Consider the following 22,673-nt stretch of genomic DNA (forward strand, 5'->3'; position numbering starts at 1 on the left):
CTCATGGGGGGATTCCACTATAAGTAACAAACCCCACATGTCTCACAAAAAGTGCCTGCCACTGCCAAAATGAAATCCTTCCCAAGGATTATGTGTCCCAATAATGTTGCAGTTCATTCTTAAGTGCCCATCTCTTAACCTAGAAGACAAATAAGGCACTTACCTGCAATCAAGCTGTCAGGCAGGACGACAGCTTGCCTGGTATAAGAGGATGCCACTCCTCACAAAGACCTGCAGAAACAGAGAGAACAGAGTAAGCCTACTCTGGCTTTCTATACCATGATCAGCAAAATGTTAGGAAAACGCAGCAAGGCCCACCTCACAAGTTCCTAACTGCTTTAAAGCCACCACTGCCCTACTGAAGAGACCAACGTGGAATACGGCTAGACCCAATCTTGAGAGGAAAGTTTCGAGTAAACCTACTCTGGCGTTCAAAAGAATAGCATTTTAATTGAAGTGAAATAAATCCAATCTTCATCAGAAACCAAAACCTCACTTCCTCCTTGCACTGAAGGCAAAGAGAATGACTGGGATTTGTGGGAAGGGAAGTGATACTTAACAGTTTCACTGTGGTGCTCTTTGCCTCCTCCTGCTGGCCAGGAGGGATATTCCCAACAGTAATTGATGATGCTGTGGACTCACCATATCTTAGGAAAGAAACAGATAATAAAACCATATTACAAAGTGTTTTTACTGTGTCAAATTCATGTCCCTTAAAACATGTTAAAAAGTTAAAATTACATGCAGAAAGAGAAGTGCTCAATGAGAAATGAACAACAGCTCAGTAGCTTGTTCTATGGCGAGTTACCACCAGGGAGAAGTTCATGTGGGCCATATATATAACATTGTGCTCATCCCTGTAGAGTTGTGGTTTACACTGCACTAACTGGCTAAAATGCAAGTCAATAGATAATAAATAAAAATTCATGATACAAGGTAGTCACAGAGGTAAAAAGTATATTAATATAACAGTGTTGGTTGTGCAAAACTGGGGAATGGGTAATAAAGGGATAATCTATCTTTTTAAACAATAACATTTTTGGAGTAGACTGTCCCTTTAATGTGAACATGAATTAAAGCCGTGCGTGCCTCCGCTACCCTACCTAGGTAACTCTCCGTTATGGGAGTATGATAATAAGATAATGGAGGGCTGGCTAACTATTATATATTGGAATTTAAAAATCTTCAGCACGGTCACACATTGGTAAAGTAAGGTATTGAGATATTAATTTTAAAGGGACAGTCTGCTCCAAAATTGTTATTGTTTAAAAAGATAGTTAATCTCTTTATTGCCCATTCCCAACACTATTATATTAATATACTTTTTATCTCTGTGTTTACCTTGAATCTAAGCCTCTGCAGACTGCCCCATGATCACATGGCTATTTCATAATTCTAATTTAAATTCCATATTAAAGGCAAGTTAAACATACCAGCGCGTTTTGCTCCACATGTACTTTTATTCTTTCCACTTCATCATGTGACACTCGGTGGAACATAGAGGAGTCTGCTCCTTTGCAGAAAAGGTAAATCTTTCCTGAAACAAAATAATTGTTCAAAAGGAGGATTAGATATTATAGAGACATAATGCATAAATTTTGTAGCTCTTAAGATCATATCTTCATCTCTTCATATCTCTCTTCATATCTCTCTCTCTCTCTATATGCTGTATATATATATATATATATATATATATATATATATACTGTATATATATATATATATATATGATTTTTTGATTTGTTGAAAGATCTAATTTTGATCTGAAACGTCATCCAATAAATTTGACACTATTTGTGAAAATCCTGAGATTCAAAAAAACATAATTTATGCTTACCTGATAAATTCCTTTCTTCTGTAGTGTGATCAGTCCACGGGTCATCATTACTTCTGGGATATTACTCCTCCCCAACAGGAAGTGCAAGAGGATTCACCCAGCAGAGCTGCATATAGCTCCTCCCCTCTACGTCACTCCCAGTCATTCGACCAAGGACCAACGAGAAAGGAAAAGCCAAGGGTGAAGTGGTGACTGGAGTATAAATTAAAAAATATTTACCTGCCTTAAAAACAGGGCGGGCCGTGGACTGATCACACTACAGAAGAAAGGAATTTATCAGGTAAGCATAAATTATGTTTTCTTCTGTTAAGTGTGATCAGTCCACGGGTCATCATTACTTCTGGGATACCAATACCAAAGCAAAAGTACACGGATGACGGGAGGGATAGGCAGGCTCTTTATACAGAAGGAACCACTGCCTGAAGAACCTTTCTCCCAAAAATAGCCTCCGATGAAGCAAAAGTGTCAAATTTGTAAAATTTGGAAAAAGTATGAAGCGAAGACCAAGTTGCAGCCTTGCAAATCTGTTCAACAGAGGCCTCATTCTTGAAGGCCCAAGTGGAAGCCACAGCTCTAGTAGAATGAGCTGTAATTCTTTCAGGAGGCTGCTGTCCAGCAGTCTCATAAGCTAAACGAATTATGCTACGAAGCCAAAAAGAAAGAGAGGTAGCGGAAGCTCTTTGACCTCTCCTCTGCCCAGAGTAAATGACAAACAGAGAAGACGTTTGTCGAAATTCCTTAGTTGCCTGTAAGTAAAATTTTAGAGCACGGACTACATCCAGGTTGTGCAGTAGACGTTCCTTCTTTGAAGAAGGATTTGGGCATAAAGAAGGAACAACAATCTCTTGATTGATATTCCTGTTAGTAACTACCTTAGGTAAGAACCCAGGTTTAGTACGCAGGACTACCTTATCCGAATGAAAAATCAAATAAGGAGAATCACAATGTAAGGCTGATAATTCAGAGACTCTTCGAGCCGAGGAAATAGCCATTAAAAATAGAACTTTCCAAGATAACAACTTTATATCAATGGAATGAAGGGGTTCAAACGGAACGCCCTGTAAAACATTAAGAACAAGGTTTAAACTCCATGGTGGAGCAACAGTTTTAAACACAGGCTTAATCCTGGTCAAAGCCTGACAAAAAGCCTGGACGTCAGGAACTTCTGACAGACGTTTGTGTAACAGAATGGACAGAGCTGAGATCTGTCCCTTTAATGAACTAGCAGATAAACCCTTTTCTAAACCTTCTTGTAGAAAAGACAATATCCTAGGAATCCTAACCTTACTCCAAGAGTAACCTTTGGATTCACACCAATATAGGTATTTACGCCATATCTTATGGTAAATCTTTCTGGTAACAGGTTTCCTAGCCTGTATTAAGGTATCAATAACTGACTCAGAAAACCCACGTCTTGATAAAATCAAGCGTTCAATTTCCAAGCAGTCAGCTTCAGAGAAGTTAGATTTTGATGTTTGAAGGGACCCTGTATCAGAAGGTCCTGTTTCAGAGGTAGAGACCAAGGTGGACAGGATGACATGTCCACCAGGTCTGCATACCAAGTCCTGCGTGGCCACGCAGGTGCTATTAGAATCACTGATGCTCTCTCTTGTTTGATTCTGGCAATCAATCGAGGAAGCAACGGGAAGGGTGGAAACACGTAAGCCATCCTGAAGTCCCAAGGTGCTGTCAGAGCATCTATCAGGACTGCTCCTGGATCCCTGGATCTGGACCCGTAACGAGGAAGCTTGGCGTTCTGTCGAGACGCCATGAGATCTATCTCTGGTTTGCCCCAACGTCGCAGTATTTGGGCAAAGACCTCCGGATGAAGTTCCCACTCCCCCGGATGAAAAGTCTGATGACTTAAGAAATCCGCCTCCCAGTTCTCCACTCCCGGGATGTGGATTGCTGACAGGTGGCAAGAGTGAGACTCTGCCCAGAGAATTATCTTTGATACTTCCATCATAGCTAGGGAGCTTCTTGTCCCTCCCTGATGGTTGATGTAAGCTACAGTCGTGATGTTGTCCGACTGAAACCTGATGAACCCCCGAGTTGTCAACTGGGGCCAAGCCAGGAGGGCATTGAGAACTGCTCTCAATTCCAGAATGTTTATTGGCAGGAGACTCTCCTCCTGACTCCATTGTCCCTGAGCCTTCAGAGAATTCCAGACGGCACCCCAACCTAGAAGGCTGGCGTCTGTTGTTACAATTGTCCAGTCTGGTCTGCTGAATGGCATCCCCCTGGACAGATGTGGCCGAGAAAGCCACCATAGAAGAGAATTTCTGGTCTCTTGATCCAGATTCAGAGAAGGGGATAAGTCTGAGTAATCCCCATTCCACTGACTTAGCATGCACAGTTGCAGTGGTCTGAGGTGTAAGCGTGCAAAGGGTACTATGTCCATTGCCGCTACCATTAAGCCGATTACCTCCATGCATTGAGCCACTGACGGGTGTTGAATGGAATGTAGGGTGCGGCAAGCACTTTGAAGTCTTGTTAGCCTGTCCTCTGTCAGGTAAATCTTCATTTCTACAGAATCTATAAGAGTCCCCAGGAAGGGAACTCTTGTGAGTGGAACGAGCGAACTTTTCTTTTCGTTCACCTTCCATCCATGTGACCTTAGAAATGCCAGCACTAACTCTGTATGAGACTTGGCAGTTTGAAAGCTTGAAGCTTGTATCAGAATGTCGTCTAGGTATGGAGCTACCGAGATTCCCCGCGGTCTTAGTACCGCCAGAAGAGCACCCAGAACCTTTGTGAAGATTCTTGGAGCTGTAGCCAATCCGAATGGAAGAGCCACAAACTGGTAATGCCTGTCTAGGAAGGCAAACCTTAGGTACCGATAATGATCTTTGTGAATCGGTATGTGAAGGTAAGCATCTTTTAAATCTACAGTGGTCATGTACTGACCCTCTTGGATCATAGGTAAAATTGTCCGAATAGTCTCCATCTTGAACGATGGAACTCTTAGGAATTTGTTTAGGATCTTTAAGTCCAGGATTGGTCTGAAAGTTCCCTCTTTTTTGGGAACCACAAACAGATTTGAGTAAAACCCCTGTCCCTGTTCCGATCGTGGAACTGGATGGATTACTCCCATTAACAAGAGCTCTTGTACGCAGCGTAGAAACGCCTCTTTCTTTGTCTGGATTGTTGACAATCTTGACAGATGAAATCTCTCTCTTGGAGGAGAGTATTTGAAGTCCAGAAGGTATCCCTGAGATATTATCTCTAGCGCCCAGGGATCCTGGACATCTCTTGCCCAAGCCTGGGCGAAGAGAGAAAGTCTGCCCCCCACTAGATCCGATCCCGGATCGGGGGCCCTCAATTCATGCTGTTTTAGGGGCAGCAGCAGGTTTCCTGGCCTGCTTGCCCTTGTTCCAGGACTGGTTAGGTTTCCAGCCTTGTCTGTAGCGAGCAACAGCTCCTTCCTGTTTTGGTGCAGAGGAAGTTGATGCTGCTCCTGCTTTGAAATTACGAAAGGAACGAAAATTAGACTGTCTAGCCTTAACTTTGGCTTTGTCCTGAGGCAGGGCATGGCCTTTACCTCCTGTAATGTCAGCGATAATCTCTTTCAACCCAGGCCCGAATAAGGTCTGCCCTTTGAAAGGTATATTAAGCAATTTAGACTTAGAAGTAACATCAGCTGACCAGGATTTTAGCCACAGCGCCCTTTAGAATAATATTAAAACGTACTGTGCCTTTAAGAAGCACAGAAGATCTATGACAGTTGAAAATTAATAAATTGAAACAGTTATAGCCTCAATCCTTGTAAACAACACAACTTTAGCAAAGGTTTAATCCCATTAGCAAAGATAACAAATTCTGAAAGCAGGAAACCAATTACAGAATAAACGTTTTTTATCTCAGTCAAACTACAATTCTCACAGCTCTGCTGAGAGAAATTACCTCCCTCAAAATAAGTTTTGAAGACCCCTGAGCTCTGTAGAGATGAACCGGATCATGCAGGGAATACAATGAGTTGCTGACTGAAATATTTGATGCGTAGTAAAAGCGCCAAAAAACGGCCCCTCCCCCTCACACACAGCAGTGAGGGAGAACAGAAACTGTCAGAAAACAGATTAAGCAACTGCCAAGTGGAAAAATAGTGCCCAAACATTTATTCACTCAGTACTTCAGTAAATGAAAACGATTTTACATTCCAGCAAAAACGTTAAACATAATCTCTAGTTATTAAACCGCTTTATGTATTTCTTACAGTGTAATTCTAGTGAAGTACCATTCCCCAGAATACTGAAGTGTAAAGTATACATACATGACATTATATCGGTATGGCAGGATTTTCTCATCAATTCCATTATCAGAAAATAAAAACTGCTACATACCTCTATGCAGATTCATCTGCCCGCTGTCCCCTGATCTGAAGTTTACCTCTCCTCAGATGGCCGAGAAACAGCAATATGATCTTAACTACTCCGGCTAAAATCATAACAAAAACTCTGGTAGATTCTTCTTCAAACTCTGCCAGAGAGATAATAACACACTCCGGTGCTATTTTAAAATAACAAACTCTTGATTGAAGATAAAAACTAAGTATAATCACCATAGTCCTCTCACACATCCTATCTAGTCGTTGGGTGCAAGAGAATGACTGGGAGTGACGTAGAGGGGAGGAGCTATATGCAGCTCTGCTGGGTGAATCCTCTTGCACTTCCTGTTGGGGAGGAGTAATATCCCAGAAGTAATGATGACCCGTGGACTGATCACACTTAACAGAAGAAATATATTATATATCTAGAAAAAAGAAAAATACACAACAATCATAGATAGAATGAAGGTAAATATGGTTTCCATTACAGAACTAAAAACCTCAAATGCATAGAAAAACACTTTTCTGTGATCTTCAATCTGAACTACCAACCACTCTTTGCTTATTAATCAGTAAAGCTTTTAAAAAAACTTTAATTGTTCCTGCATTCTGAGTTCCGCACACCCTAACCTCCTCTCGCATAATTAAGTAGGCTCAGGAGCTGGGAACTAGCTGCTGATTGGTGGCTGCAAATATATTTATAGTCATTGGTTTACCTATGTGTTCAGCTAGCTCCCTGTAGTGCATTGTTCCTCCTTCAATAAAGGATACCAAGAGAACAAAGCAAAATTGATAATAGACGTAAAAAGGAAAATTATTTTAAATGGTATGCTCCGTCTGAATCATGAAAAACATTTTTTGAATTTCATGTCCTTTTAAGTTGGAGAATAGAAGGTTTGAAAATAAGCCGTCTAAGCATTTCTTTACAGAAAGAGTTATCTGTTCATTTAACAGACGTCTAGTAGTGGAGATAGGAACAGCTTGAGATACACAACTAAGGTGCTAAGATGATCCTGAAAGATGAATTAAAGGGAAATTAAACAGAGGCTCAGATATTTTGCTTTGTTCTATAGGTGTATATAAAAAAATAATTTTATGCGATGTCTCAAACATATCATAAAGCAGGGGATTCTTAAACAATATTTCTAAAGCTCTGTGATTCAATCACTGTGTGAAGGGGCAGTAATATGGTGTTAGGAAGCAACATTTATTAAAACACTGTAACACAGTGTACTATTTAGATTAAAGAAAATACCAGTCATCAAAATATTTCTCTCTTTCATGCTAAGCTAAGCATATTATGTAGTAAGCTGTTACCACCGTTATCTTGTCTGATTTGAACATTATTATGTCTTGGAAGAAGTGTGACCGGTGACTAAGCAGTATTGTGTAGTGCTTGTTATGTGATCCTTTGTAAAAAAAATAATAATAATACATAAATATGTAAAGAAATTGCTAAAATAGACTAAATACTTATTTAAAGGATCGTTAAATATTAATATAGTACAACTACAATTGCATAATCAACAAATGCATAATAAAAAAGGCAATGCAATAGTACAATAGACAGTCTACTCCAGAAAAAAAGCGTTATTAGCGATCCACTGTGTAATACCAGCGCATGCTAATGTGCGCTGGTATTACAAGTTAATAGCAATGCAAACGTGAGCTCGCATTCGCATTACGCTCACAGGAGCGCGCTTCCATAGGTGCCAATGGGAGCATCATTCTTCATGGCATCAGAACCTCGAGCAGCGAAGGGGGTAAGTAGCGCAGCAATGGCAGCAAATTTTATATTTATATATATATATATATATATATATATATATTTTTTTTTTTTACGTGTTAATATAAATATATACATACTTATTTACAGGGAACACACAGTTCCCAATAGACCACCGTGCAAAGGCACTTTTCAGTGACGTTTTTTTATTCTAACACCCCAATCCCACCAACTTTAGACCCCAAAAACTGCCATGTGCAGTTTAAAAAAAAAAAAAAAAAAAAATGCTACATTTTTTTAAATTAAAAACTATAATGCCCTCTATTTTTAAGGCATTTGGGGTACATTTAGAAAATTAACCAGAGGTCTGAGCGCTATTTGCTACCACTTGTAATGGCTGGTTAATTATCACGTGCCCGCAAACGGGCTAATTTGTTTGTTTGCGGATACGCAATAATTTAGCGCTCCATTCGAAAATTCAATGGAAAAATAACTTTTGTCAATATCAGGGTTATCTCACTGAAAGGGATAGTCTAGTCAAAATTAAACTTTCATGATTCAGATAGGGCATGCAATTTTAAACAACTTTCCAATTTACTTTGATTATCAAATTTGCCTCCTTCTCTTGGTATTCTTTGTTAAAAGCTAAACCTAGGTAGCTAATGTCTAAGCCCTTGAAAGCTGCCTCTTATCTAAGTGCATGTTAACAGTTTTTCACATCTAGACAGTGATAGTTCATGTGTGCCATATAGATAACATTGTGCTCACTCCTGTGGAGTTATTTATGAGACAGCGCTGATTGGCTTAAATGCATGTCTGTCAAAAGAACTGAAATAAGGAGGCAGTCTGCAGAGGATTAGATATAAGGTAATCACAGAGCTAAAAAGTGTATTTATATAACAATGTTGGTTATGCAAAAGCGGGGAATGGGAAATAAAGGAATTATCTATCTTTTTAAACAATTCGGAGGTAGACTGTTCCTTTAAACATACAACCCACAGGAAATTCTTGGTTTAAAGGGACAGTCAAGTCCAAAAAAAACCCTTCATGATTTAAATAGGGAATGTAATTTTAAACAACTTTCCAATTTACTTTTATCACCAATTTTGCTTTGTTCTCTTGGTATCCTTAGTTGAAAGCTAATTCTAGGAGGTTCATATGCTAATTTCTTAGACCTTGAAGCCTCTATTCTGAATGCATTTTGACCACTAGAGGGCATTAGTTCATGTGTTTCATATAGATAACATTGAGCTCAGGCACGTGAAGTTACCACTGAGCACTGATTGGCTAAAATGTCAAAAGAACTGAAATAAGGGGGCAGTTTGCAGAGGCTGAGATACAAGTTAATCACAGCAGTAAAAAGTGTATTTCTATAACAGTGTTGGTTATGCAAAACTGGGGAATGGGTAATAAAGGGATTATCTTTCTTTTTAAACAACAAAAAATCTGGTGTTGACTTTCACTTTAAGTGTCTAAATAAAAGGAATTAAAGAATATAAAATCCCAAACCTCTTAACATTTTGAGTATGACCTCACCCTAAATAAATCACACAAAGGGACACCTTCAGTTCAGTTCCAGGAGGATACAAGACCATCAAAATGGCAATAAGGATCACCAGACAGAACAATAAGTATATGGAACAAAATCAAAGGGGCTGGGGAAGCCCCTCTCTCAGCATGATACATAAGTGGGAAATGAGACACTAATATTTAAGAATCATTCATCCTCTTATAAATGAGTCCAATATTTATCAAAATAACAGAAAAAAACATACTCTGGCCACATTATGGGGTCTGAAAAATCTGAAGAAGCCTAATGACCACCAAAGAATAAAATTTATGCTTACCTGATAAATGTATTTATTTCCGGACATAGAGAGTCCATGACATCATTCCAATTACTAGTGGGATATTCACTCCTGGCCAGCAGAAGGAGGCAAAGAGCACCACAGCAAAGCTGTTAAGCATCACTTACCTTTCCCATAACCCTCAGTCATTGAGCCGATGGGAAAAGGAAAAAGACGATAACACAAAGGTGTAGAGGTGCCTGAGGTTTAGAAAAAATAAATTAAATGTCTAATCTTAAGGGAGGGGTCGTGGACTTTCCATGTCCGGAAAGAAAGTAATTTATCAGGTAAGCATACATTTTATTTTCTTTCTTAAGACATGGAGAGTCCACGACATCATTCCAATTACTAGTGGGAATCAATACCCAAGCTAGAGAACACGGAATGAACAGGGAGGGAGAACAAGACAGGCAGACCTAAACAGAAGGCACCACCGCTTGTAGAACCTTTCTCCCAAAAGAGGCCTCACCCGAGGCAAAAGTATCAAATTTGGAAAATTTGGAAAAAGTATGCAGAGAGGACCATGTTGCAGCCTTGCAAATCTGTTCCACAGAAGCTTAATTTTTGAAAGCCCAAGAAGAGGAGACAGCCCTAGTGGAACGAGCAGTAATTCTCTCAGGAGGCTGCTGTCCAGCAGTCTCATATGCAAAACGAATCATACTTCTCAATCAGAGGGAAAGAGAAGTAGAAGTAGCCTTCTGGCCCTTACACCTTCCTGAGAAATAAACAAACAGGGCAGAAGACTGACGAAAATCCTTAGTAACATGTAGGTAGAATTTTAGATCAAGTTGTGCAACAGACATTCCTTATGAGAAGAAGAATTAGGACAGAGAGAAGGAACAACAATTTCCAGATTAATATTTCTATCCGAAACCATCTTAGGGAAAAAACCCAACTTAGTACGAAGAACCGCCATATCCGCATGAAAAATAAGGTAAGAGGAATCGCATTGCAAAGCCGAGAGTTCAGAAACTCTCCAAGCAGAAGAAATAGCAATAAGAAACAAAACCTTCCAAGATAACAGCTTTATATCTATGGAATGCCTTGGCTGGTTAAGGCTCCAAGGAGGAGAAACCGGTTTAAACACATGCCTGATTCTAACCAGGGCCTGACAAAAAGATTGAACATCTGACACATCCGCCAGACGCTTATTGAAAAGAATAGATATTGCAGAAATCTGACCTTTCAGAGAACTGACTGACAACCCTTTCTCCAGGCCTTCCTGGAGAAAATACCAAATTCTAGGAATCCTGACCCTACTCCAAGAGTAGTCCTTCGATTCACACCAATAAAGGTATTTACGCCATACCTTATGGTAAATCTAATGAGTAACAGGCTTGCAAGCTTGGAGCATGATATTAATAACCGATTCAGAAAACCCACACTTAGCCAGAACTAAGAGTTCAATCTCCAAGCAGTCAGCTTCAGAGAAACGAGATTTGGATGGAGGAAAGGACACTGAGTTAGAAGATCCTTACTCAGAAGTAACCTCCAAGGAAGAAGAAATACCAGATCCTGCGAGGCCAAGTAGGAGCTATTAGAATTACAGACGCTCTCTCCTTTTTGATACGAGCAATGACTTGTGGAAGGAGCCCAAACGGAGGATACAGGTATGCTAGACCGAATTCCCAAAGGACCGCCAGAGCATCTATCAGAGCGGCCTGCGGATCTCTTGACCTTGAACCGTACCTTGGAAGCTTGGCGTTCTGATGAGATGCCATAAAATCTAACTCCGGCACCCCCCACTTGAGGGTTAGCCTGGAGAACATCTCAGGATGGAGAGCCCACCCAGTTGTCCACTCCTGGAATGTGGATAGCAGATAGAAAACAATTGTGAGCTTCCGCCCACTGAATAATCTGTGTCACCTCCTTCATGGCTAAGGAACTCAGAGTTCCCCCCTGGTGGTTGATGTAAGCCACTGAGGTGATGTTGTCCGATTGGAACCTGATAAACTGGGCTAAGGACAATTGAGGCCAAGCCATCAGAGCATTGTAGATTGCTCTCAACTCCAAGATGTTTATGGGGAGAACAGACTCCTCCCGAGTCCATAGGCCCTGAGCCTTTAACGAGTCTCATACTGCTCCCCAGCCTAGAAGCATGTGCTCTGAGACAGATAATCCTGAGAAATCTGGACAGACAACTGGTCCAGATCTATCCTCTGAGACAGATCTGAATGATCTCCGTTCCATTGTCTGAGCATGCATAATTACAGAGCTCTCAAATGGAATTGAGCCAAGGCAATGTCGTCTATGGACGCGACCATCAGACCAATTACCTCCATACACTGAGCCACTGATGGCTGAACAGTAGACTGTAGAGAGAGGCAAGATGAGAGAAGTTTGGATTTTCGGACCTCCGTCAGAAAAATCATCATAGATACGGAATCTATGATGTTCCCTAAGAAACAGACCCTTGTAGCTGGAACAAGGGAACTCCTCTCCAGATTAATTTTCCATCAGTAGGAACGTAGAAAAGACAAAAAGATATCTGTATGAGAGTTTGCTTGTTGTAAAGATTGCACCTGAACCAATATGTTGTCCAGATAAGGTGCCACTGCAATTCCTCCGAGACCCGACAACTGGAGACCTGACAACTGCCAAGAGAGCCCCCAGAACCTTTGAGAAATTTCTGGGAGCTGTGGCAAGGTCAAACTAAAGAGCAACAAACAAAGTGCTTGTCTAGGAAAGCAAATCTCAGGAAATTGTGATGATCCCTGTGGATGGGAACATGAAGATACACGTCTTTCAGGTCTATGGTCGCCATGAACTGACCTGCTTGGACCAAGGGAAGAATGGAACAAATGGTTTCCATTTTGAAGGACGGAAGCCTGAGAAACTTGTTGAGACACTTTAGGTCTAAAATGGGTTGGAAAGTTCTCTCTTTTTTGGGAACCACAAACGGGTTTGAATAAAATCCCAAAACTTGTTCTCTTACTGGAACTGGAACAATCACTCCCAGGGAGGAAAGGTCCTGAACACACTGTAAGAATGCCTCTCTTTTTACCTGATCCGCACATAACCTTGAGAGGAGAAATCTGCACTTGGGAGGATGAGATTTGAATTCTATTTTGTAACCCTGAGATACTATGTCCACAGCCCAAGGATCTGGGACATCTCATATCCACGCTTGACAAAAAAAGGAAAGTCTGCCCCCCACCTGATCTGATCCTGGACCGGGGGCAGATCCTTCATGCTGACTCAGCTAAGGGTTTCTTTGATTGCTTCCCCTTGTTCCAAGACTGATTGGGTCTCCAAGAAGACTTGGACTGTTCCTGCTTAGAAGAGGGAGAGAAAGGCTTTGGACCTCTGAAAGTTACGAAAATTACTTTGATGTCCTTTAGGTCTATTCTTCTTGTCTTGTGGTAGAAAGGACCCCTTTCCACCCATAATTCAGAAATTATTTCTGCCAGACCAGGACTAAACAAGGTCTTACCTTTATAAGGTAGCGACAGAAGCTTGGACTTGGAGGTAACATCAGCTGACCAAGATATTAGCCACAGAGCCCTACGGGCTAGAACAGTGAAGCCAGACATCTTGGCTCCCAGTCTACCAACTTGCATGTTAGCATCAGAGATAAAGAAGTTGGCTAGTTTGAGAGCCTTAATCCTATCTTGTATCTCCTCCAACAGAGTCTCTTCTAAAATCAATTCAGACAAAGCATTGCACCAATAAGATGCAGCACTTGCTACTGTGGCAATACAAACTGCAGGTTGCCATTGAAGACCTTAATGAACATACATCTTCTTCAAATAAGCCTCCAGCTTTTTGTCCATGGGATCCTTAAAGGAAATAGCCCCTTCTACCTAAGGCACCGTGCGCCATGAATATCTAATGGAGTTAGCAACAGGAAACACCTTTTTAAAGACGGGGAGAAAGGTATCCCTGGCTTCTACCATTCATGTGTAATAATCTCTGTCAGATGGTCTGGAACAGGAAACACTTCCACAGAGGAAGGGACATCATAGTATTTGTTAAAGGGACAGTCTACACCAGAATTTTTATTGTTTTAAAAGATAGATACTCCCTTTATTACCCATTTCCCAGTATTTCATAACTAACACATTTATAATAATATACTTTTAACCTCTGTGATTATCTTGTATCTAAGCCTCTGCAAACTGCCCCTTTTTTCAGTTCTTTTGACAGACTTGCAGTCTAGCCAATCAGTGCCTGCTCCCAGATAACTTCTCGTGCACGAGCAGTGTTATCTATATGAAATACGTGAACTAACACCCTCCAGTGGTGAAAAACTGTTAAAATGCAATCTGAAAGAGGTGGGCTTCAAGGTCTAAGAAATTAGCATATGAACCTCCTAGGTTAAGCTTTCAACTAAGAATACCAAGAGAACAAAGCAAAATTGGTGATAAAAGTAAATTGGAAAATTGTTTAAAATTACATGCTCTATCTGAATCATGAAAGTTTATTTTGGCCTAGACTGTCCCTTTAAGCTTACTAGATTTCTTAGGGTTGACAGCGACAGGAGAGTCGGAGTCGTCCAAAGCAGCCAATTCATCCTTTAATATTAAACAAAGGTGTTCAAGCTTAAATCTGAAGTTTACTTCTTCAGCATCAGACAAAGGAATTATACTGTCCGAATCTGAGATTTCACCCTCAGAGGCTACTGAGGTATCCTCCTCATCAGACTTATGAGGGAGGGCACCCTGCGTAGCAGCAGACGGGACAGACACCTTACACTTTGAAATTGTGCGCTTCCCCATCATGGGAAAAAAACGATAAAGCCGCTGATACCGCAAAGGATATCTGAGCAGCAAAATCTGATGGCAAATAAACTTCTCCAGGAGGCTGAGAGGAACTGCATGGCACTGTATGTGAAGCCGTGGAGGCTTGGGATGTTAGAGGAGAAAGCTGTGGCATTGACTTAACAGCATCATCCTGAGAGACATTAGGCTCAGAAACAAAAAGTTTATCTTTACATTTCAAAGTCTTTTCTAAACATGAAGAACAAAATTGTATAGGTAACACAATTTGAGTCTCAAGACACAATAAACATTTATCCATAGGGGCAGACTCCTGTTCCATGTCCATAGGTAAAAGAATTCCCAATAATTAACCCCTTAATGACAACAGTATTTTTCCATTTTCTGTCCGTTTGTGACAAAGGCTATTTTTACATTTTTGTGGTGTTTGTGTTTAGCTGTAATTTTCCTCTTGCTCATTTACTGTACCCACACATATTATATACAGTTTTTCTCGCCATTAAATGGATTTTCTAAAGATAGCATTATTTTCATCATATATTATAATTTACTATAAAAAAAATTATAAAATATGAGGAAAAAAATGGAAAAAAAACACTTTTTCTAACTTTTAGCCCCAAAATCTGTTACACATCTGCAACCACCAAAAAACACCCATGCTAAATAGTTTCTACATTTTGTCCTGAGTTTAGAAATACCCAATGTTTACATGTTCTTTGGTTTTTTTTTGCAAATTATAGGGCCATAAATACAAGTAACACTTTGCTATTTCCAAACCACTTTTTTTCAAAATTAGCGATAGTTACATTGGGACACTGATATCTTTCAGGAATCTCTGAACATCCCTTGACATGTATATATATTTTTTTCAGAAGACATCCCAAAGTATTGATCTAGGCCCATTTTGGTATATTTCATGCCACCATTTCACTGCCAAATGCGATCAAATACAAAAAATCGTTCACTTTTTCACAAATTTTTTCACAAACTTTCGGTTTCTCACTGAAATTGTTTACAAACAGCTTGGGCAATTATGGCATAAATGGTTGTAAATGCTTCTCTGGCATCCCCTTTGTTCAGAAATAGCAGACATATATGGCTTTGGCGTTGCTTTTTGGTAATTAGAAGGCCGCTAAATGTCACTGCGCACATACGTGTATTATGCCCAGCAGTGAAGGGGTTAATTAGGGAGCATGTAGAGAGCTTTTTGGGGTAATTTTAGCTTTAGTGTAGTGTAGTAAACAACCCAAAGTATTGATCTAGGCACATTTTGGTATATTTCATGCCACCATTTCACCGCCAAATACGTTCAAATAAAAAAAAACTTTACATTTTTCACAATTTTTGGATTCTTACTGAAATTATTTACAAACAGCTTGTGCAATTATGGCACAAATGGTTGTAAATGCTTCTCTGGGATCCCCTTTGTTCAGAAATAGCAGACATATATGGCTTTGGCATTGCTTTTTGGTAATTAGAAGGCCGCTAAATGCGCATCACACGGGTATTATGGCTAGCAGTAAAGGGGTTAATTAGGAAGCTTGTAGGGAGCTTGCAGGGTTAATTTTAGCTTTAGTGTAGAGATCAGCCTCCCACCTGAAACATCAGACCCCCTGATCCCTCCCAAACAGCTCTCTTCCCTCCCCCACCCCACAATTGTTCCCGCCATCTTAAGTACTGGCAGAAAGTCTGCCAGTACTAAAATAAAAAGGTATATTTGGGGGGGGGGGGGGGTTTGTTTGTGTTTTATAGCATATTTACATATGCTGCTGTATAGAATCCCCCCTTAGCCCCCAACCTCACGGATCCCCCATCAAAAAGTCCTCTATCCCTCCCCCTCAAGCTTAATGGGCGCCATCTTGGGTACTGGTAGCTGTCTGCCAGTACCCAGTTTAGTAAAAAAAAAAAATATGCTTTTATAATTTTTTTGCCTTTTTTGACATTTTCTGTAGTGTAGCATCCCCCTCCCAGAACCCTTCAATTGTTTTTTAAGTTATAATCCCCCCCTTTTCTCCCAATTTTGTATTAAATGTTTCTGTAGTGTAGCAGTTCCCACCTGCTCCCACCCCGTGCACGTGCCCGCCCGCCGCGTCCGTGCGCGCCCCCGGACACTGCCGCCTCCGATCCCGCCCCCCTCCACATCACAGGCCCTTGGCAGGCCGCCCACCCGCCTCCCTGCCTTACATCCACCCACCGACGTTCCGGTGCAGAGAGGGCCACAGAGTGGCTCTCTCTGCATCGGAGGCTTGTAAAAGGGTATTGCAGGATGCCTCCATATCGAGGCATCACTGCAATACCCTAAGAGCTGCTGGAAGCGATCGCAATCGCTTCCAGCACTCTGTTAAACAACTGACGTACCAGGTACGTCTATTGTCATTAACTGCTTGTTAATGCATGACGTACCTGGTACGTCAGTTGTCATTAAGGGGTTAAAGGAATGACTGATATATGAAAATTACACTGTCACTTTAAGAGAGAAAAACCTTTAATCTCCTCAGAGCAATATTCAAAACAAATAAAAGGGCAGACTGAGGTGCCCTACCTTAACCTTCAATTTTCAAATTGTTAGGCAAGCAGCTGTACATCAATAAAAAAAAAAAAAAAAAAACGATCCAACACCAAGAAGCTGTCCAAAATGACAACCAACTACTTAGTTTAAACTTTATACAACAAAGTAGAGCCCAACAATCACATTTCCTAATAAATAAAAGTCACAATAAACTGAAACTTATGTATAGAAAGCCTCAGAGAAAACAGAATTTATGCTTACCTGATAAATTGCTTTCTCCAACGGTGTGTCCGGTCCACGGCGTCATCCTTACTTGTGGGAATATCTCTTCCCCAACAGGAAATGGCAAAGAGTCCCAGCAAAGCTGGCCATATAGTCCCTCCTAGGCTCCGCCCACCCCAGTCATTCGACCGACGGACAGGAGGAAATATATAGGAGAAACCATATGGTACCGTGGTGACTGTAGTTAGAGAAAATAATTCATCAGACCTGATTAAAAAACCAGGGCGGGCCGTGGACCGGACACACCGTTGGAGAAAGCAATTTATCAGGTAAGCATAAATTCTGTTTTCTCCAACATTGGTGTGTCCGGTCCACGGCGTCATCCTTACTTGTGGGAACCAATACCAAAGCTTTAGGACACGGATGAAGGGAGGGAGCAAATCAGGTTACCTAAACGGAAGGCACCACGGCTTGCAAAACCTTTCTCCCAAAAATAGCCTCCGAGGAAGCAAAAGTATCAAATTTGTAAAATTTGGCAAAAGTGTGCAGTGAAGACCAAGTCGCTGCCTTACATATCTGGTCAACAGAAGCCTCGTTCTTGAAGGCCCATGTGGAAGCCACAGCCCTAGTGGAGTGAGCTGTGATTCTTTCAGGAGGCTGCCGTCCGGCAGTCTCATAAGCCAATCGGATGATGCTTTTAAGCCAAAAGGAAAGAGAGGTAGAAGTCGCTTTTTGACCTCTCCTTTTACCAGAATAGACAACAAACAAAGAAGATGTTTGTCTGAAATCTTTTGTAGCCTCTAAATAGAATTTTAGAGCACGGACTACGTCCAAATTGTGAAACAAACGTTCCTTCTTTGAAACTGGATTCGGACATAAAGAAGGTACAACTATCTCCTGGTTAATATTCTTGTTAGAAACAACCTTTGGAAGAAAACCAGGCTTAGTACGCAAAACCACCTTATCTGCATGGAACACCAGATAGGGCGGAGAACACTGCAGAGCAGATAACTCTGAAACTCTTCTAGCAGAAGAAATAGCAACCAAAAACAAAACTTTCCAAGATAGTAACTTAATATCTATGGAAAGGTTCAAACGGAACCCCTTGAAGAACTAAAAGAACTAGATTTAGACTCCAGGGAGGAGTCAAAGGTCTGTAAACAGGCTTGATCCTAACCAGAGCCTGAACAAATGCTTGAACATCTGGCACAGCTGCCAGTCTTTTGTGTAGTAAGACAGATAAAGCAGAGATCTGTCCCTTTAGAGAACTTGCAGATAATCCTTTCTCCAAACCCTCTTGTAGAAAGGAGAGAATCTTAGGAATTTTTATCTTATTCCATGGGAATCCTTTGGATTCACACCAACAGATATATCTTTTCCATATTTTATGGTAAATCTTTCTAGTTACCGGTTTTCTGGCCTGAACCAGAGTATCTATCACAGAATCTGAAAACCCATGCTTCAATAGAATCAAGCGTTCAATCTCCAAGCCGTCAGCTGGAGGGAGACCAGATTTGGATGTTCGAATGGACCCTGAACAAGAAGGTCCTGTCTCAAAGGTAGCTTCCATGGTGGAACCGATGACATATTCACCAGGTCTGCATACCAAGTCCTGCGTGGCCACGCAGGAGCTATCAAGATCACCGAGGCCCTCTCCTGTTTGATCCTGGCTACCAGCCTGGGAATGAGAGGAAACGGTGGAAATACATAAGCTAGGTTGAAGGTCCAAGGTGCTACTAGTGCATCTACTAGAGTCGCCTTGGGATCCCTGGATCTGGACCCGTAGCAAGGAACCTTGAAGTTCTGACGAGACGCCATCAGATCCATGTCTGGAATGCCCCATAATTGAGTTAGTTGGGCAAAGATCTCCGGGTGGAGTTCCCACTCCCCCGGATGGAATGTCTGACGACTCAGATAATCCGCTTCCCAGTTTTCCACACCTGGGATGTGGATCGCAGATAGGTGGCAGGAGTGATCCTCCGCCCATTGAATTATTTTGGTCACTTCTTTCATCGCCAGGGAACTCCTTGTTCCCCCCTGATGATTGATATACGCAACGGTCGTCATGTTGTCTGATTGGAATCTTATGAATCTGGCCTTTGCTAGCTGAGGCCAAGCCCTGAGAGCATTGAAGATCGCTCTTAGTTCCAGAATGTTTATCGGGAGAAGAGACTCTTCCCGAGACCATAGTCCCTGAGCTTTCAGGGATTCCCAGACCGCGCCCCAGCCCACTAGACTGGCGTCGGTCGTGACAATGACCCACTCTGGTCTGCGGAAGCTCATTCCCTGGGATAGATGGTCCAGGGTCAGCCACCAACGGAGTGAATCTCTGGTCTTCTGATCTACTTGAATCATTGGAGACAAGTCTGTATAGTCCCCATTCCACTGTTTGAGCATGCACAGTTGTAATGGTCAGATGAATTCGTGCAAAAGGAACTATGTCCATTGCTGCAACCATCAACCCTACCACTTCCATGCACTGCGCTATGGAAGGACGTGGAACAGAATGAAGAACTTGACCTCTGTCAGAAAAATCCTCATTTCTAAGGAATCTATTATTGTTCCCAAGAAGGGAACTCTTGTTGACGGAGACAGAGAACTTTTTTCTATGTTCACCTTCCATCCGTGTGATCTGAGAAAGGCCAGAACGATGTCTGTATGAGCCTTTGCTGTTGACAGAGACGACGCTTGTATTAGAATGTCGTCCAAGTAAGGTACTACTGCAATGCCCCTCGGTCTTAGAACCGCTAGAAGGGACCCTAGTACCTTTGTGAAAATCCTTGGAGCAGTGGCTAACTCGAATGGGAGGGCCACAAACTGGTAATGTTTGTCCAGAAAGGCGAACCTTAGGAACTGATGATGTTCTTTGTGGATAGGAATATGTAGGTACGCATCCTTTAGATCCACGGTAGTCATAAATTGACCTTCCTGGATAGTGGGTAGAATCGTTCGAATGGTTTCCATTTTGAACGATGGTACCCTGAGAAATTTGTTTAGGATCTTCAAATCCAAAATTGGTCTGAAAGTTCCCTCTTTTTTGGGAACTACGAACAGATTGGAATAAAATCCCATTCCTTGTTCCTTTATTGGAAATGGGTGTATCACTCCCATCTTTAACAGGTCTTCTACACAATGTAAGAACGCCTGTCTCTTTATTTGGTTTAAGGATAAGTGAGACATGTGGAACCTTCCCCTTGGGGGTAGTTCCCTGAATTCCAGGAGATAACCCTGAGAAACTATTTCTAGCGCCCAGGGATCCTGAACATCTCTTGCCCAAGCCTGAGCAAAGAGAGAGAGTCTGCCCCCTACTAGATCCGGTCCTGGATCGGGGGCTACTCCTTCATGCCGTTTTGTTAGCAGCAGCAGGCTTCTTGGCCTGCTTACCCTTGTTCCAGCCTTGCATCGGTTTCCAGGCTGGTTTGGGTTGTGAGGCATTACCCTCTTGCTTAGAGGATGCAGAATTAGAGGCCGGTCCGTTCCTGAAATTGCGAAAGGAACGAAAATTAGACTTATTCTTGGCCTTGAAAGGCCTATCTTGTGGAAGGGCGTGGCCCTTTCCCCCAGTGATGTCTGAGATAATCTCTTTCAATTCTGGTCCAAATAGAGTTTTACCTTTGAAAGGGATGTTAAGCAATTTTGTCTTGGATGACACATCCGCTGACCAAGACTTTAGCCAAAGCGCTCTGCGCGCCACGATTGCAAACCCTGAATTTTTCGCCGCTAATCTAGCTAATTGCAAAGCGGCATCTAAAATGAAAGAGTTAGCCAACTTAAGTGCGTGAACTCTGTCCATAACCTCCTCATATGGAGTCTCTCTACTGAGCGACTTTTCTAGTTCCTCGAACCAGAACCACGCTGCTGTAGTGACAGGAACAATGCACGAAATGGGTTGTAGAAGGTAACCTTGCTGTACAAAAATCTTCTTAAGCAAACCCTCCAATTTTTTATCCATAGGATCTTTGAAAGCACAACTATCCTCGATAGTAATAGTAGTGCGTTTGTTTAGAGTAGAAACGGCCCCCTCGACCTTAGGGACTGTCTGCCATAAGTCCTTTCTGGGATCGACCATAGGAAATAATTTCTTAAATATAGGGGGGGGAACAAAAGGTATGCCGGGCTTTTCCCACTCCTTATTCACTATGTCCGCCACCCGCTTGGGTATAGGAAAAGCGTTGGGGTGCACTGGAACCTCTAGGAACTTGTCCATCTTGCATAATTTCTCTGGAATGACCAAGTTGTCAAAATCATCCAGAGTAGATAACACCTCCTTAAGCAGTGCGCGGAGATGTTCTAATTTAAATTTAAATGTCACAACATCAGGTTCAGCTTGTTGAGAAATTTTTCCTGAATCTGAAATTACCCCATCTGACAAAACCTTCCTCATGGCCACTTCAGATTGGTGTGAGGGTATGACAGAACAATTATCATCAGCGCCTTCCTGCTCTTCAGTGTTTAAAACAGAGCAATTGCGCTTTCTCTGATATGTAGGCATTTTGGATAAAATATTTGCTATGGAGTTATCCATTACAGCCGTCAATTGTTGCATGGTAATAAGCATTGGCGCGCTAGATGTACTAGGGGCCTCCTGCGTGGGCAAAACTGGTGTAGACACAGTAGGAGATGATGTAGTATCATGTTTACTCCCCTCATCTGAGGAATCATCTTGGGCAATTTCATTATCTGTGGCAGTACTGTCCTTACTTTGTTTGGACGCTATGGCACAATTATCACACAAATTTAAATGAGGAGACACATTGGCTTTCATACATATAGAACATAGCTTATCCGAAGGCACAGACATGTTAAACAGGCTTAAACTTGTCAATAAAGCACAAAAAACGTCTTAAAACAAAACCGTTACTGTCTCTTTAAATTTTAAACAGAAAACACTTTATTACTGAATATGTGAAAAAGTATGAAGGAATTGTTCAAAAATTACCAAAATTTCACCACAGTGTCTTAAAGCATTAAGAGTATTGCACACCAAATTTTTTAAAATAAACCCGTAAAATAACGGAACCGGAGCAGTTTACAAATTTAACCCCTATACAGTCCCAGCTATAGCCTTTGCTGAGACCTAACCAAGCCCAGAGGGGAATACGATACCAAGGCACGCCTTCTAGAAACTTTTCCAGCTACTTTCAGATCCTCACACATGCATCTGCATGTCCTGCTCTCAAAAAACAACTGCGCAGTAATGGCGCGAAAATGAGGCTCAGCCTACAACTGGGAAGGCCCCCTGACTGGAAAAGGTGTCTAACATAGTGCCTGCCGTTAATAAACGTTCCCCAAGTTTATAAATGTGAATTATCAGCATAAACATGAATAAAATGCCCAAATAAAGCAATCGATTTAGCCCATAAAAGTGTCTACCAGTTTTATAGCCCATATTAAGCCCTTTATTCTGTTTGTTTGACTAAGAAAATGGCTTACCGGTCCCCATGAGGGGAAATGACAGCCTTCCAGCATTACACAGTCTTGTTAGAAATA

The 22,673-nt window shown here is 41.6% G+C and overlaps 1 protein-coding gene across 1 annotated transcript in view; it reads right to left on the bottom strand.

Annotated features, from left to right (window-relative positions):
- ATP11C (ATPase phospholipid transporting 11C) overlaps window positions 1-22,673 on the bottom strand; it is a 345,758-nt gene that overhangs the window by 100,765 nt on the left and 222,320 nt on the right. Inside the window, 1 exon segment of the mRNA XM_053699245.1 lies at window positions 1,434-1,537. Within this exon segment, the coding sequence (XP_053555220.1) occupies window positions 1,434-1,537 (104 nt within the window).

Source organism: Bombina bombina, chromosome 1, assembly GCF_027579735.1.
Source record: "Bombina bombina isolate aBomBom1 chromosome 1, aBomBom1.pri, whole genome shotgun sequence".
NCBI lineage: Eukaryota > Metazoa > Chordata > Amphibia > Anura > Bombinatoridae > Bombina > Bombina bombina.